Below are 14,260 nucleotides of genomic sequence, written 5' to 3'. Positions count from 1 at the left end.
ATTGCTTAGGGATTGCAGTCTGAGGGGAACCTCAGCAGTGAACCCTCTTGAGGAGCACAGAATCACTGAGAGTAATTTCTGGATTTCTGTGTTATTCTGTGCATGTGTTGATTCCTGAAGATGCTGTCAGTTTCAGTGGAACAATGACAGTTTCACTATCATTACTGCTGGAAAATCCGAGCCATTGTTACAGCACTATTATAGCATGTAACATAGCATGAATTGATCTGCTACCTCACTGTCCCTATAATGGGACAACGTCTCATCATAAACAGAATCATACAGTATAAAAGGAGGCCGTTCAGCCCTACCAGTCCATGCCGTCTTTATGCTCCAGTCCTGCCGTACAGAAATCAGCCTAGTGCACCTTCTCTGAACTGCTTCTAATGCAATTATATCCTTTCTTGATTAAGGAGACCAAAACTGTACGCAGTACTCCAGATGTGGTCTCACCAACGCTATGTACAACTGCAGCAAAATTTCATGATTTTTATATTCCATTGTCCTTGCAATAACTGCCAATATTCCATTTGCATTCCTAATCACTTGCTGTACCTGCACGCTACCTTTTTGTTAGCCAGGATATAGAATCTTCAGGCGAGACAGAGGAGGGGGTAAAAGAGGAGGGGGCATTGCAATATTAGTTAAGGAGTCAGTTGCTGCAGTAAGAAGAGATGATATCTTGGAGGGGGCATCAAATGAAGCTTTATGGGTAGAGTTTAGGAATAAAAAAGGGACAGCCACATTGCTAGGTGTTTATTATAGACCCCGAGATAGTCAGCGGGAAATTGAGGAGCAAATATGTGTGCAATTTGCAGAGGTGTGTAAAAATAATAGGGTAATTATATTAGGTGATTTCAACTTTACCAACATTAATTGGGATAGTCATCGTGTTAAGGGCTTAGATGGAGTGGAGTTCTTAAAATGTATACAGGAGAACTTTTTAGCCCAATATGTAGAGGATCCAACAAGGGAGGGTGCAGTGCTGGACCTAATTCTGGGGAATGAAGCCAGACAGGTGGTTGGTGTGTTGGTGGGGGAGCATTTTGGTGATAGTGACCACAACGTGGTACAATTTAAGCTTGTTATGGAGAAAGAAATAGACAAGTCTCAAAAAAAGGTTTTGGATTGGGGGAGAGCGAATTTTAGTAAAATAAGGCAGGATCTGGCCAAGGTAGACTGGAAAGAGTTACTTGTCGGGAAATCTACAGAAGAGCAGTGGGGGGCATTCAAAAAGGAAATGGGGAGAGTACAGGCCCAACATGGTCCCTCTAGGGTAATAGGTAGGAGCAACAAGTCCAGAGAACCATGGATGACCAGAAACATTCAGGATATGATGAGAAGGAAAAGAGAGGCTTTTAGCAAATACAAGGAGAGCAAATCAATGGAAGCATTAGTGGAATACAGAAAGTGTAGGATGGAGCTTAAGAAAGCAATTAGGAGAGCAAAGAGGGGATATGAGAAAGCTCTGGCTGGTAAAAGTAGGGAAAATCCCAAGATATTCCATAAGTATATCAATGGGAAGAGATAACCAGGGAAAGAGTAGGATCCATTAGGGACCAAGGGGGAAATTTGTGGGTGGAGCCAGAGGACATTGGTAGGGTGTTGATTGAATACTTCACATCTGTCTTCACCCAAGAGAGTGAGGATGTAGATATGGAACTTAGAGAGAGAGACTGTGAGGTTCTTGAGCAAATTGTCATAGGGAGTGACAAGGTATTGGAGGTTTTGGAAGGCTTAAAAGACAAATCTCCAGGTCCGGACCATTTGTGTCCCAGGATGCTGTGGGAGGTGAAGGTGGAGATTGCAGGGGCTCTGACCCTCATTTTTAATTCCTCTCTGGCCACAGGGGAGGTGCCAGAGGACTGGAGAACAACTAATGTGGTCCCACTATTTAAGAAAGGTTGTAGAGATAAGCCAGGGAATTACAGACCAGTGAGTCTCACGTCAATGGTAGAGAAACTATTGGAGAAAATTCTGAAGGAGAGAATCTATCTCCACTTGGAGAGGCAAACTTTGATTAGTAATAGTCAGCATGGCTTTGTCAGAGGGAGGTCATGCCTAACAAATTTGATTGAATTTTTTGAGCATGTGACCAGTTGTGTAGATGAGGGTAGTGCAGTTGATGCAGTTTACATGGATTTTAGCAAAGCCTTTGACAAGGTCCCACATGGGAGACTTATCAAGAAAGCAAATGCACATGGGATACAAGGTAACTTGATAAGGTGGATTCAAAATTGGTTTAGCTGTAGGAGACAGAGAGTGATGACAGACGGCTGTTTTAGTGACTGGAAGCCAGTGTCCAGTGGCGTACCACAGGGATCTGTGCTGGGTCCCCTATTGTTTGTCATTTATATAAATGACATAGATGACTATGTGGGGGGTAGGATCAGTAAGTTCACGGATGACACAAAGATTGGTCGAGTGGTTAACAGTGATGTGGAGTGTCTTAGGTTACAGGAAGATATAGACGGGATGGTCAAATGGGCAGAAAAGTGGCAGATGGAATTTAACGCTGAAAAGTGTGAGGTGATGCACTTTGGAAGGAGTAATGTGACATGGAAGTATTTAATGAATGGCCTGACACTGGGAAGTTGCGAGGAACAAAGGGACCTTGGCGTGTTTGTCCATAGATCTCTGAAGGCAGAAGGGCAGGTTAATAGGGTGGTGAAAAAGGCATATGGGACACTTGCCTTTATCAATCGAGGCATAGATTACAAAAGCAAGGAGGTCATGTTGGAGTTGTACAGGACTTTGGTAAGGCCACAGCTGGAGTACTGTGTGCAATTCTGGTTGCCACATTATAGGAAGGATGTGATTGCATTGGAGGGGTGCAGAGGCAATTCACTGGGATGTTGCCTGGGATGGAACATTTAAGCTATGAAGAGAGGTTGGATAGGCTTGGGTTGTTTTCGCTGTAGCAGAAAAGACTGAGGGGTGACCTGATCGAGGTGCACAAGATTATGAGGGGCATGGACAGGGTGGTTAGGGAGCAGCTGTTCCCCTTAGTTAAAGGGTCAGTTATGAAGGGTCACAAGTTTAAGGTGAGGGGCGGGAGGTTTAAGGGGGACTTGAGGAAGAACTTTTTTACCCAGAGGGTGGTGACGGTCTGGAATGCCCTGCCTGGGAGGGTGGCCTCACAGGTTGCCTCAGATCCTTTAAAAAGTACCTGGATGAGCACTTGGCACGTCATAACATTCAAGGTTATGGGCCAAGTGCTGGCAAATGGGATTAGGTAGACAGGTCAGGTGTTTTAATGCATTGGTGCAGACTCGATGGGCCAAAGGGCCTCTGCTGCACTGTATTATTCTGTGATTCTGTGATTCTGTGAATTATGCACCGGGACACCCAAATCCCTCTGTACCGCAGAGTTCTGCAATCTCTCTCTCTCTCTATTTAAATAATACACTGCTTTTCTATTCTTCCTGCCAAAGTGGACAAGTTCACATTTTCCCACATTATACTACATCTACTAAATTTTTGGCCCAGTCACCTAACCTATCTATATCCCTTTGCAATCTCTTTATATCCTCACTTACTCTCCTATCTATCTTTATGTCATCATTCGTAAGACCTCTGTTAGGTCACCCCTCAGTTTTATCTTTCAAGAGAAAAGAGACCCAACTTATTCACTTTTTCCTGATTGGTTTAACCTTGCAGTTCTGGTATCATCATTGTAAATTTTTTGCATCCTCTGTATTCTTTCTATAATACGGTGATCAGAACTGTATACAGTATTTCAAGTGTTGGCTCACCAAGGTTCAGTAAAAGTTTAGAATAACTTCTCTAATTTTCACTTCTATCGCTCTGGTAATTGTGGCTTGAAAAAATTCAAGACAAGAGTACCCTCTTTAACCCTGGCACGCAGACCAGTCATAAAGAAGTCCGTTAACTTTTTCTTTTGTTTTTGAATTATTTCAGACTGGTCAGATTTCCAAGTTTCGGCAGGTAACCACGATGATGTGCGACTTGATGGAGAGGAGATCCCAGCTTCTGTCAGGAACCCTACCACAGGATGAACTTAAAGAACTGAAGCAAGAAGTCACCACAAAAATAGACTTTGGCAACAAGTATGTTTGAAGTCTCTGTATTTTCGCAGTTACAACTTGTTTAATGCATTGGGGTGAATTGAGCTCACCTCTAAGGGTACAGTAATGTAATGGTTAGCAGAACGCGTAATCGAGAGACCTGAAGAAAGAATTCTTAGAATATGAGTTCATACTCCCACTGTGGCCGTGTAAGAGTTTAGATTCAGGTTCAAACATTTGGAAATAAAAAGCTGGACTCTGAAAAATGACCATGCAGCTGTTGGATTTTCATAAAAACCCAACTCGTTCATTAGTTGTCTTTAGGGAAGGAAACCTGCTGACATTGCCCAATCTGGCCTAATTGTGAATTCAGTGCAAAACCAATGTGGTTAACACTTAACGTCCCTCAGAAATGATCTAGCAATATACTCAGTTGTACCAAACTGCTCAAACCTATTTTGCCAAACAATAAGATCAAGGCTGATTTGTACCTTAACTCCATCCAGCTGCCTTGTCTCCATTATCTTTTATACCCTGTTGAGCAAAAATCTATTGCTCTTAGGTTTAAAATTATTAATAGAGCTGGCATCTATTGCTTTTTGTAAAAGTTCCATATTTTTACCATCCTTTGCGTGAAGAAGTGTTTCCTAATTTCTCTGCCGAATGACCTGGTTCTGATTTTAAGAATATTTCCCTTATTCCTAGACTCATCTACCAGTGGGAAACATTGCTTTCTATCTACTCTATCAATTCCTTTCAAAATTCCTAAAAACCTAAAATGTATCACTACTTAACCTTCTAAATTTCAGGGAATACAAGCCTAGTTTATGTAATCTCACCTCATAAAATAATCCTTGGAATCTTGGTAACATTCTGGTCAATCTGCACTGTACTTCTTCCAAGGCCAATATATCCATTCTAAGGTGTGGTACCCAGAACAATACCTTGAATTACATAGAATCTACATTAAAAAAAAGGCCATTTGTCCCAACCTGTCCATATTGGCATTTATGCTCCACTTGAGCCTCCTGCTATCTTTCCTCATCTGACTATTAGCATAACTCTCTGTTCCCTTCTCCCTCACATACCGATCTAGCCTACCCTTAAATGCATCTATACAATTTGCCTCAACCATTCCGTGTTGTAGTGAGTTGCACATTCTCACCACTCTCTCGGTAAAGAAATTTCTTCTGAATTTCTTGTTCGATTTCTTAGTGGTTATCTTATATTGATGGCCGTCTCGTTCTACTTCCCCCCCACAAGTGGAAACACGCACTCCATGTCTACTTTATTAAAACCTTTCATAATTTTAAAGACCTCTATTCGGTCACCTCTCTATATTATGTGATGTTACTGGAAGCTGAGTTTGGCAAGGGATGATTAATGCTATTTTGAATACTTCCCACCAATGTATGGAACTATTAAAGGCACGAAATGTGCTTCAGATGACAATTTGTTGCCGCAAATCAAGAATAATAGATGTCCTCTTTCATCTAACTGGCGTCATTGGTTTCACTAACTTTGACAAGTTTGCTTCCTTGTGATGCAGAATGCTGGAACTAGATCTTGTCGTTAGAGATGAGAATGGTAATATTCTTGATCCGGACCAGACAAGCATCATCAGCCTATTCCGAGCGCACAAGAAGGCTACCCAGCACATCACAGAATTAATGAGGGAGGAGACGGTAAGAGGCCAATATTGACGTGTAGCAATTGTCCCTCATTTCTGCATTGCATTGTGGGCAGGGTCCTCTTAGCAGCCAACGTGTGCTCTACGACTGGGCTCTTCAGCCCATCACGGCAATCATAGTAAAAGGAATAGGTCATTTAGCCCTCGAGCCTGTTTTGTCATTCAATGAGATAAGGCTGGTCTGCCACCTAACACTATATACACCCTTGCCCCATATCCCCTAATACTTTTGGTTAACAAAAATCTGTCAATCTCAGATTTAAAATTAGAAATTGGCCTAGCATCAATTGCAATTTGTGGAAGAGAGTTCCAAACTTCTACCATCCTTTGTGTGTAGAAGTATTTCCTAATTTCATTCCTGAGAGGCCTGGTCCTAGACTCCCCAACCAACAAAAATAGTTTCCCTCCATTTATCTTATCTGTTTCCTATAATATCTTGGATACTTTGATCAAATCAATCCTGAACCTTTCAAATTCAAGGAAATACAACTTTAGTTTGTACAATCTCTCCTTGCAATTTGACTCTTGGAGTCCAAGTATCATTCTGATAAACCTACATTGTACTCCCTCCAAGGCCAATATATCCTTCCTAAGGTGTGGTGTCTAGAACTGTTCACAATACTCAAGGTGTGAACTAGCCATGCCTTTGTATAAATGTCGAACTTCTACTTCCCTTGTATTCTTGTCCTCTAGTTATGAAGGCAAGCATTTCATTAGCCTTTTTGATTATTTTCTGTACCTGTCCATGACATTTTTAATGGTCTATGCACATGAACTTACAAGTGTCTTTGGATCTCCATTATTTTTAGCTTTTCATCATTTAGAATGTATTCTGTTCTATCCTTTTAGGTCAGAATATTGAAATCCATTAGCCACAGTTTTTCCCAATAGCTTAATCTATCAATATCTCTTTGTAATTTATGCTTCCATCTATAATGCTTACAATGCCACCTGTCTCTGTGTCATTGGAAAACTTGGATATGTGGCTTTCCATCCCATCATCTAAGTCATTAATAAATATGGTGAATGACTGAGGCCCCAACACAAAATCCTAGCAGGACACCACTAGTCACATCCTGCCAATTACTGTACCTCTACTCTCTTCTTCTGCCGCTTTCCTAACAAGGTCAAGAATTTGCCTTCAATTCCATGAGCTTCAACTTTAGATTGCAATCTCTTATGAGGGACTTTATCAAACACCTTCTTGACGTCCATACAAATAACATCCATAGACATTCCCCAGTCCACTACTTTAGTCACCCCTTCAAAAAAATTCATTCAGATTCGTCAGGCATGACTTACCCTTCACAAATCCATGCTGGCTCTCTCTGATTAGCAGAAAAAAATTCAAGGTGTTCTGTCACCCTATCCTTAATTATAGGCTCCTGCAATTTACGTTAAATAATGTTAGGCTATCTGGTCTATAATTCTTTGGTTTCCCTCTGTTACCTTTCTTAAATAGCGGAGTAACGTACAATTTTGCACTCTGAAGGAACGGCTCCCTAATCAAGGGAACTTTGGAAAATTATAGTTAGGGCATCTGCAATGTTCTCACCTATAATCAGGCTTTGCAAGTCTACAGAAATGTATTACTTTTGTTACCAGTTTAAATTCTATAGAAGGCCTTGCAATAGGAGCTTGCTGCTGTGAAATGCTACTTCCCAAAGTGCACTGGAGGTGGGAGAACAACTGTATCTTCAATAGAATTAGAAAGTTAGAATGCTAACATATGGACCTCTTTAAAAATGTAGCCAGTAAAGAAGCATATTTCTGACTAAAAATGCAGTAATTTTTTAAAACGTAGATGGATCCACTTTGAAGAATCATCAACACCATATTTAAAGAGATCTTATATTTTCTTGGTTAGCAACTGTGACAAGTGAAATTTTCTACTGGAAATTTACAAGTGATTGTTTATTTTGTGACAGGGAAGAGTAGCAGAAAGAGTTTGCATTTGCCAACCAAGAGATGTCCTGAAGTGCTTCACCAACAATTAATTATTTTTGAAGTGTAGTCACTTCCTTAATAATAGATTCCAGCACTTTCCTGACAAGTGATGTCAAGCTAACTGGCCTTGAGTTTAGTTTAGTTTAGAGATACAGCACTGAAACAGGCCCTTCGGCCCACCAAGTCTGTGCCGACCATCAACCACCCATTTATACTAATCCTACAGTAATCCCATATTCCTACCAAACATCCCCACCTGTCCCTATATTTCCCTACCACCTACCTATACTAGTGGCAATTTATAATGGCCAATTTACCTACCGATTTTCTCTTTCCCTCTTTTCTTGAATAGCAGTGTTACATTTGCTAACTTCCAATCTGAGAGGACCATTCCAGAACGTAGGGAATTTTGGAAAATCATAGTTAGCACATCCACTATCTCTGCAGCTACCTCTTTTAGAACCCTAGGATGCAGGCCATGAGGTCCTGGAGATTTATTGGATTTTAATCCATTGAGTTTCTCCAGTACTTTTTCTCTGCTGATATTAATCACCTTAATTTCCTCACTCTTATTAGTCCCCAGGTTACCCTTTATTTCTGGTATATAACTTGAGTCTTCTACTGTGGAGACAGACACAAAATGTTTGTTCAATGTCTCTGCCATTTTCTCATTCCCCATGATAATTTCTCTTGTCTCTGCTTCTAAATGGCCAAAGCTTACTTTAGCTACTCTCTTCCTTTTCATATACATGTAAAAGCTCTTACAATCTGTTTTTATTTTCCTTGGAAGTTTACTCTCATATAAGCAGTCTGCAAAAGAATATAAATAGTTTAGGTGAGTGGGCAAAGATTTTGCAGATGGAGTATAACGCGGGAAAGTATAAATGTTACGGCCAGGTGAGGAGGGGGTCTCAGGCTCCCCTTTCACCCCTTCCCTGGTTTGACCACAACAGGGTTTATCCGGTTTTAACACAGTGGTTGAACTTATCACCTCAATGAGCACTTGCTCCTGTTCCTCTAATGTAATTGCAAAAGAACCAACAGACAGGTTTTCTTCAGTTACACAAGAAAGATGTAAGTTTATTACACTTAACACTCTACCCCAGTTAAAATTACTAAAAATACGCTACACATTCACACGAGAGTCACACGCACACACAAATAGATTACAGGGGGAAACCAGATCTGGTGGTGGGATTAAAGTCCGGAATAAATGGAATTTAAATACGGTATCTTAGTCCCATAGTCCTCAGTTGGACATGCACGGTTGACAGCTTGCTTCTCTCAGGGGTCCAGAAGGCAGAAGAGGGATTTGATTCCAGTCCCCTGGTTGCTGGCTGTGGCGGTCTGTAGGCTTGAGGGGCTTTCTCAATTTCAGGCAGGTCTTCTGTTGATCTTTACTGGGGGGAGAGAGAGAGAGAGAGAGAGAGAGACTTGCTTCATTGAATATCTTTTCAGTTATTCCTGTCTGCTTGCTATGTGACAAAGCATACAGTCCCTCCAGAGCTGCACAGGCAGTCACATAATGCTATCAAGCCACTTTTTTGTTTGAATGAGGTTTTTCTGGGATTTTCTCTGAGATTCAAGGTGCTACACCTCAAGCTGTCCAGTCACACTTGGAGGGGGTTGGCTCTTTCAATGTCAATGGGTGTAGATGGCCCTGACGACTGTGCTGATAAGGCTATTCCAGGTAATATAATCTCTGAGAGCACCCCATTGTTCTGGCTAGGTTGAATCAGAATTGTTGGCTCCAGTCTGATCTTTTGGTGTTTCAAATGTAAATTGCAGTGGCCATCTTGGCTGCCAGTTTACTTTTAAAAAAGTTACTTGTAAGAATTTCCAATAAAAGTCTAATGCAGGGTTCCAACTAATGAAATTAATATTCCCATTTGCCATATAGGGTTTTCATGACAGTGAACCTGTCCGCTTTGGCCAGAAAGAAAGAAAAGCAACATAGTCTTGCAACAGGGGAGGTGTGGCATAGTGGTAATGTCACTAGCTGAGTAATCTAGAGCCCAGGCTAATGCGCTAGGGACATGGGTTCGATTCCCACCATATCAGACGGTGAAATTTAAATTCACTTAATGAACCTAGAATTAAAAGCTAGTCTAATAGTGACCATGAAACTGTTGTCAATTCTTGTTAAAAACCCATCTGGTTCACTAATGTCCTTTAGGGAAGGAAATCTGCTATCCTTACCTGGTCTGGCCGACATGTGACTTCAGACCCACAGCAACATGGTTGCCTCAAAACAAAATGGCCTCGTAAGCCACTCAGTTCAAGGGGAATTAGGGATGGGCAATAAATGCTGGCCTAGCCAGTGACTCCCACAAATGAATAAAAAAATATTATTGAAGTGGAGAGAGATTGCAGAACTTTGAGATGCAGACAGATCTGGGTGTCCCAGTACACGAAACACAAAAAGTTGATATGCTGGTACTGCAAGTGATTCGGAAGGCAAATGCAATGTTGTTGTTTATTGCAAGGGGAATGGAATATAAAAGTAGAGCTGTTTTGCTTAGTTGTGCAGAGCAGTGGTGAGACCACATCTAGAATATTGTGTACAGTTGTGGTCTCCTTACTTATGAAAGGATCGAATTGCATTGGAAGCAGTTCAGAGAATTTGACTGATTCCTGGGATGAGAGGGTTATCTTTTGAGGAAAGGTTGGACAGGTTGGATCTGTATTCATTGCAGTTTAGAAGGATAAGAGAGGATCTTATAGAAACATATAAGATGATGAGGGGACTTGACAGGGTGGATGTTGAAAGGATGTTTCCCCTTGTGGGAGAGACTAAAACTAGAGGGCACAGTTTAAAAATAAGGGGTCTCCCATTTAAGACAGAGATGAGGAGAATTTTTTTTCTCTAAGTGGACCGTGAGTCTGTGGAACTCTCTTCCCCGGAGAGCGGTGGAGGCAGGGTCATTGAATGTTTTTAAGGCAGAGGTAGACAGATTCAAGGGAGTCAAAGCATATCGGAGGTAGACAGGAAAGTGGAGTTCAGTGCACAAACAGATCAGCCATGATTTTAGAGAATAGCAGAGCAGGCTTGAGGGGCCAAATAGCCTACTCCTGCTCCAAGTTCATTTGTTCATATGTATGTATGTATATTCCATTTTTTCCCTTTTTATCAACTTTTTGGTGGCTCTTTGCTGGTTTCCAAAGCACTCCCAATCCTTAGACTTACTACTATTCTTTGCAACATTTAAGCCTTTCTTTTAATCAAATACTATCCTTAGTAAGCCACAGATGAATCTTTCTCACTGTGTTTTTGTTTATCAATGGAATGTATTTTGTTGACATTTTGAATTGTTTTTTTAAATGTTTCCCACTGTTTATTTATCCAGTATACCTTTTAGTCTATTTACACAATCCAGCTTTCCCTCATACCTAAGTAATTAGTTTTGTTCAAATTTAAGATTCTTGTTTCTTTTCATTGGTGATTGGAGTATGTCACTTTCAAACCTGATGTGGAATTCAATTGTGTTATGATCACTATTTGCTAGTGGATCTTTTACTATGAAATTACTAATTAACCCTGCCTTGTTGCACAATATCGAACATAGCTTTATCAGTAGTTGGTTCCACAACATATTGCTCCAGGAAATTGTCATGAAAGCATTCTACAAACTCATCTTCTAGATCACCTTTGCCAATTTGATTGGTCCAGTCAGTTGGAAGATTAAAGTCCCCCACAACTATTACATTGCCTTTGTTACAGGGCTGAATTTTATCAGCTGTGAGAACGGCGGCCTTCCAGAGTGGAAGTGCTGCCGCACTGCCCCTGTGATATTATGCGTGGGGGCTGATTTAAATAGAGGGAGCAGAGCGGCCGCCCCCAATGATATAGAGGGGGTGGCCGCCGCGCCCCCAGCAACTGCGTCCCCACCTGCAGGCGCCGGGGCCATTTTTAAAGGGCTTCAATCCCTTAGCAAAGATTTAAATTTTTAAAGGTGCATTATAATTAATTTTTATGAAATAAATACTTAGGTAATGCAGGCTCTTCCCCAACCCAGCCCCCACCCCCCCCCCATGGTCTTTACATTGCCCGATATGAACAAATCTCACTTTATTCTCTACCCGAACCTTCCCCCCCAACCTTCTAACATTTGCCCTTCGACCCCTTTCCACCATCTCCACAGCCAATAAAAAGTGTTCTCCACTCTCCCCCGCCCCTCCCGCCCTTAAAATTTTATTCCTCCCCCCTCCCCACCAGGTTCTCGCCTCGGAACTCCGTAGGCAGGTGAGGTACGATCGGTGGCCGTAAAATCGGCGTGGGACGGCCACTGCCAGCAGGTAAGTGCATTTACATATAATTTAAATATGTAGATGAAGGCCCTGCCTGGTGGCGGGGGGTGGGGGGGCCGCACCGAGGTCCCCCGCCGCTGGTAATATGCAACGTGCCCTTCTTGACGTCGGGGGTCGAGGCAGGCCTCTCCCCACAGAATTTTACGAGCCTCCCCCACCACGACCCATGGCGTTGAGGAGCTGGTCAAATTAAGCCCACAATCTCCAATAATTTCTTGTTTAATACTTTTTCCAACAGTATAACTGCCATTAGGAGACCTATAAAGTACTCCCAACCAACTTTTTCTGAGCCATTGCTATTCCTAATCTCCACCCATACTGATTCTACTTCCTGATTTTCTGAGCAAAGATCCTTATGTCATCATTTATTATCAGGGCTACCTTGTAACCATGGGGGGGAGGGAGGGGTAGATTTTGTGCTCTCCCCCATGGTGAGTTTGGAGGCGGCGAGAGCATTTAATCAGGCGGGATGGTGGCAGGGATAGGGGGAGTCCTGCCACCTTCCCACCTTCATGTCAATTAAGTCATTTCCTACATTACAACAGTGACTACACTTTAAAAGTATTTCATTGGCTGTAAAACACTTTGGGACATCCTGAGGTTGTGAAAGGCACTATATAAATGCAAGTCTTTTATTTTCGAAGTGATTCTTCATGTGTCTTCTGAAAATAATTTGCCAAACAATGTTTTCATTTTCAGTGCAGTGCCCCTTTAAGACACCAGCTCGCTTGATTTTGTGAAATTTACATAAATTCCTTTGGTGTGCATGTTCTCATTTCCACACTTTGCCAGTTTCAGAACCAGAGCGAGTACAGCAGGTTCGTCCGTTTGACTTCATCGCCCACCAATGCCCTATTCATCTGGGTCCGCAATTTTGTCTGTAAAATTGGAGAAGAAGCAGAACTTTTCATGTCTCTTTATGACCCTCATGAGCAGAAGATAATCAGGTGAGAGTTTACAATTTGCTTTTGTTCCCTGGGATGTGGGCAAGACTGGCATTTTATTGACCATCCCTAGTTGCCCTGAGAAGGTTGTGGTGGGCCTTCTACAATCTGTGGCCTTGCTATCATACACCTTTATATTGGACAGTAAAAGTCTACTCCAGATCATAGAGGATGCAAGATCCACTCACATGGACTGGTTGGTGGAGCTGAACCTGATAAGGTATCCAGCATAAAACCCCCAAAAACATGACACAATCAATGGGCGATGAGGAGCCCCTATACCTTTCTGCCTATTCACAATAAAAATTGACAAGTTCTGGTAGATCAAGAAAGACAAATAATAATCAGATAGCCATCTTAATTTTACTCATTTTGGTTATCTGATGACTACTGATATAGACAGAAAGCATTCCTTTCATACCTCATTCTCTAATATTGTTTCATTACAAATCTGAATTAGAGGCTTTTTATGGGCACATAGGAATTGCTAGATGATAAAAGACTGAGGTCCATCTAGTTCACCTTCTACCATCTTGCTAGCTGCATCATAGAAAAATACTAGAGTTGTTGATAAATTATAGCAATCAATCTCTACTAAACCTATGATCTCTCCCACCTAGAAGAACAAGGGCAGCAGATGCATTGGAGCACCACCACGTCCAAGTTCCCCTCTACATTCTGGAATTGATTAGGGATAAGGGATTAAGCCTGGGATGTTACTGATCATGTGGCCCTTTGAGTTAGCAGTTTTCAACTTTTTCCTTAGACAAATATATCTGAGCCGTTGGGATGGATTTAAGATTTTGTGTGACAAATAGTACATCCAATGAACTTTAACTCCATGTTGTAGATGAATTACTTTCTGGTTGTACTTACATTTACCCAAGCAATTGAAAAGGGAACCTCCTTTGAAGTCTTTGCAGGTTTGAAGGTTTGGCCTAGAAAAACTATTCCAAACCCAGTCTTGCCTTTTGACATTGCAAATGTGTGATGGCATTGCGATGGTTTAGAGATGTCTGTGGTAGTTCATTGCACCTTTGAACAAAAACTTACTATAAACTGCAGCGTGTGTAGAGCTGCATTTTGGGTAACAAATCTGCCAACTGCTGAGGGTGGCTTACTTGCGTGACTCAGGTTCTAAATCAAGACATGGCTTATTTCAGTGTGATCAGATCTCTAGTGAGAATCCCAACTTCAGTGTCAAGGGAAAGCAGAGATCTCTCCATGACATTAAAGCTGGTGTACTAGTACAGTCTGAGGTAATAGTCATGATCGATATAGTTGTGACCTAATTAAGGAAATACAGAGATACAAATCTTTTGGCATCTCATTAGCTCCCTGAA

General features: G+C 41.6%; 1 protein-coding gene across 2 annotated transcripts in view; it reads left to right on the top strand.

The window, feature by feature from the left end:
• The window catches only part of LOC137368229 (dedicator of cytokinesis protein 2-like), a 1,222,644-nt gene that overhangs the window by 183,927 nt on the left and 1,024,457 nt on the right, over positions 1 to 14,260 (top strand). The window contains exons 6-8 of one of the 2 annotated variants that reach the window (XM_068028710.1): positions 3,922 to 4,070; positions 5,578 to 5,713; positions 12,772 to 12,920. In XM_068028710.1, coding sequence (XP_067884811.1) covers positions 3,922 to 4,070; positions 5,578 to 5,713; positions 12,772 to 12,920 — 434 coding nt within the window. Of the gene's footprint in view, positions 1 to 3,921; positions 4,071 to 5,577; positions 5,714 to 12,765; positions 12,921 to 14,260 lie in introns of both variants that reach the window. The other variant, XM_068028709.1, reaches the window with a different exon arrangement.

This window comes from Heterodontus francisci, chromosome 1 (assembly GCF_036365525.1).
Source record: "Heterodontus francisci isolate sHetFra1 chromosome 1, sHetFra1.hap1, whole genome shotgun sequence".
Taxonomy (NCBI): domain Eukaryota; kingdom Metazoa; phylum Chordata; class Chondrichthyes; order Heterodontiformes; family Heterodontidae; genus Heterodontus; species Heterodontus francisci.
This window is presented reverse-complemented; position numbering and strand designations above follow the sequence as displayed.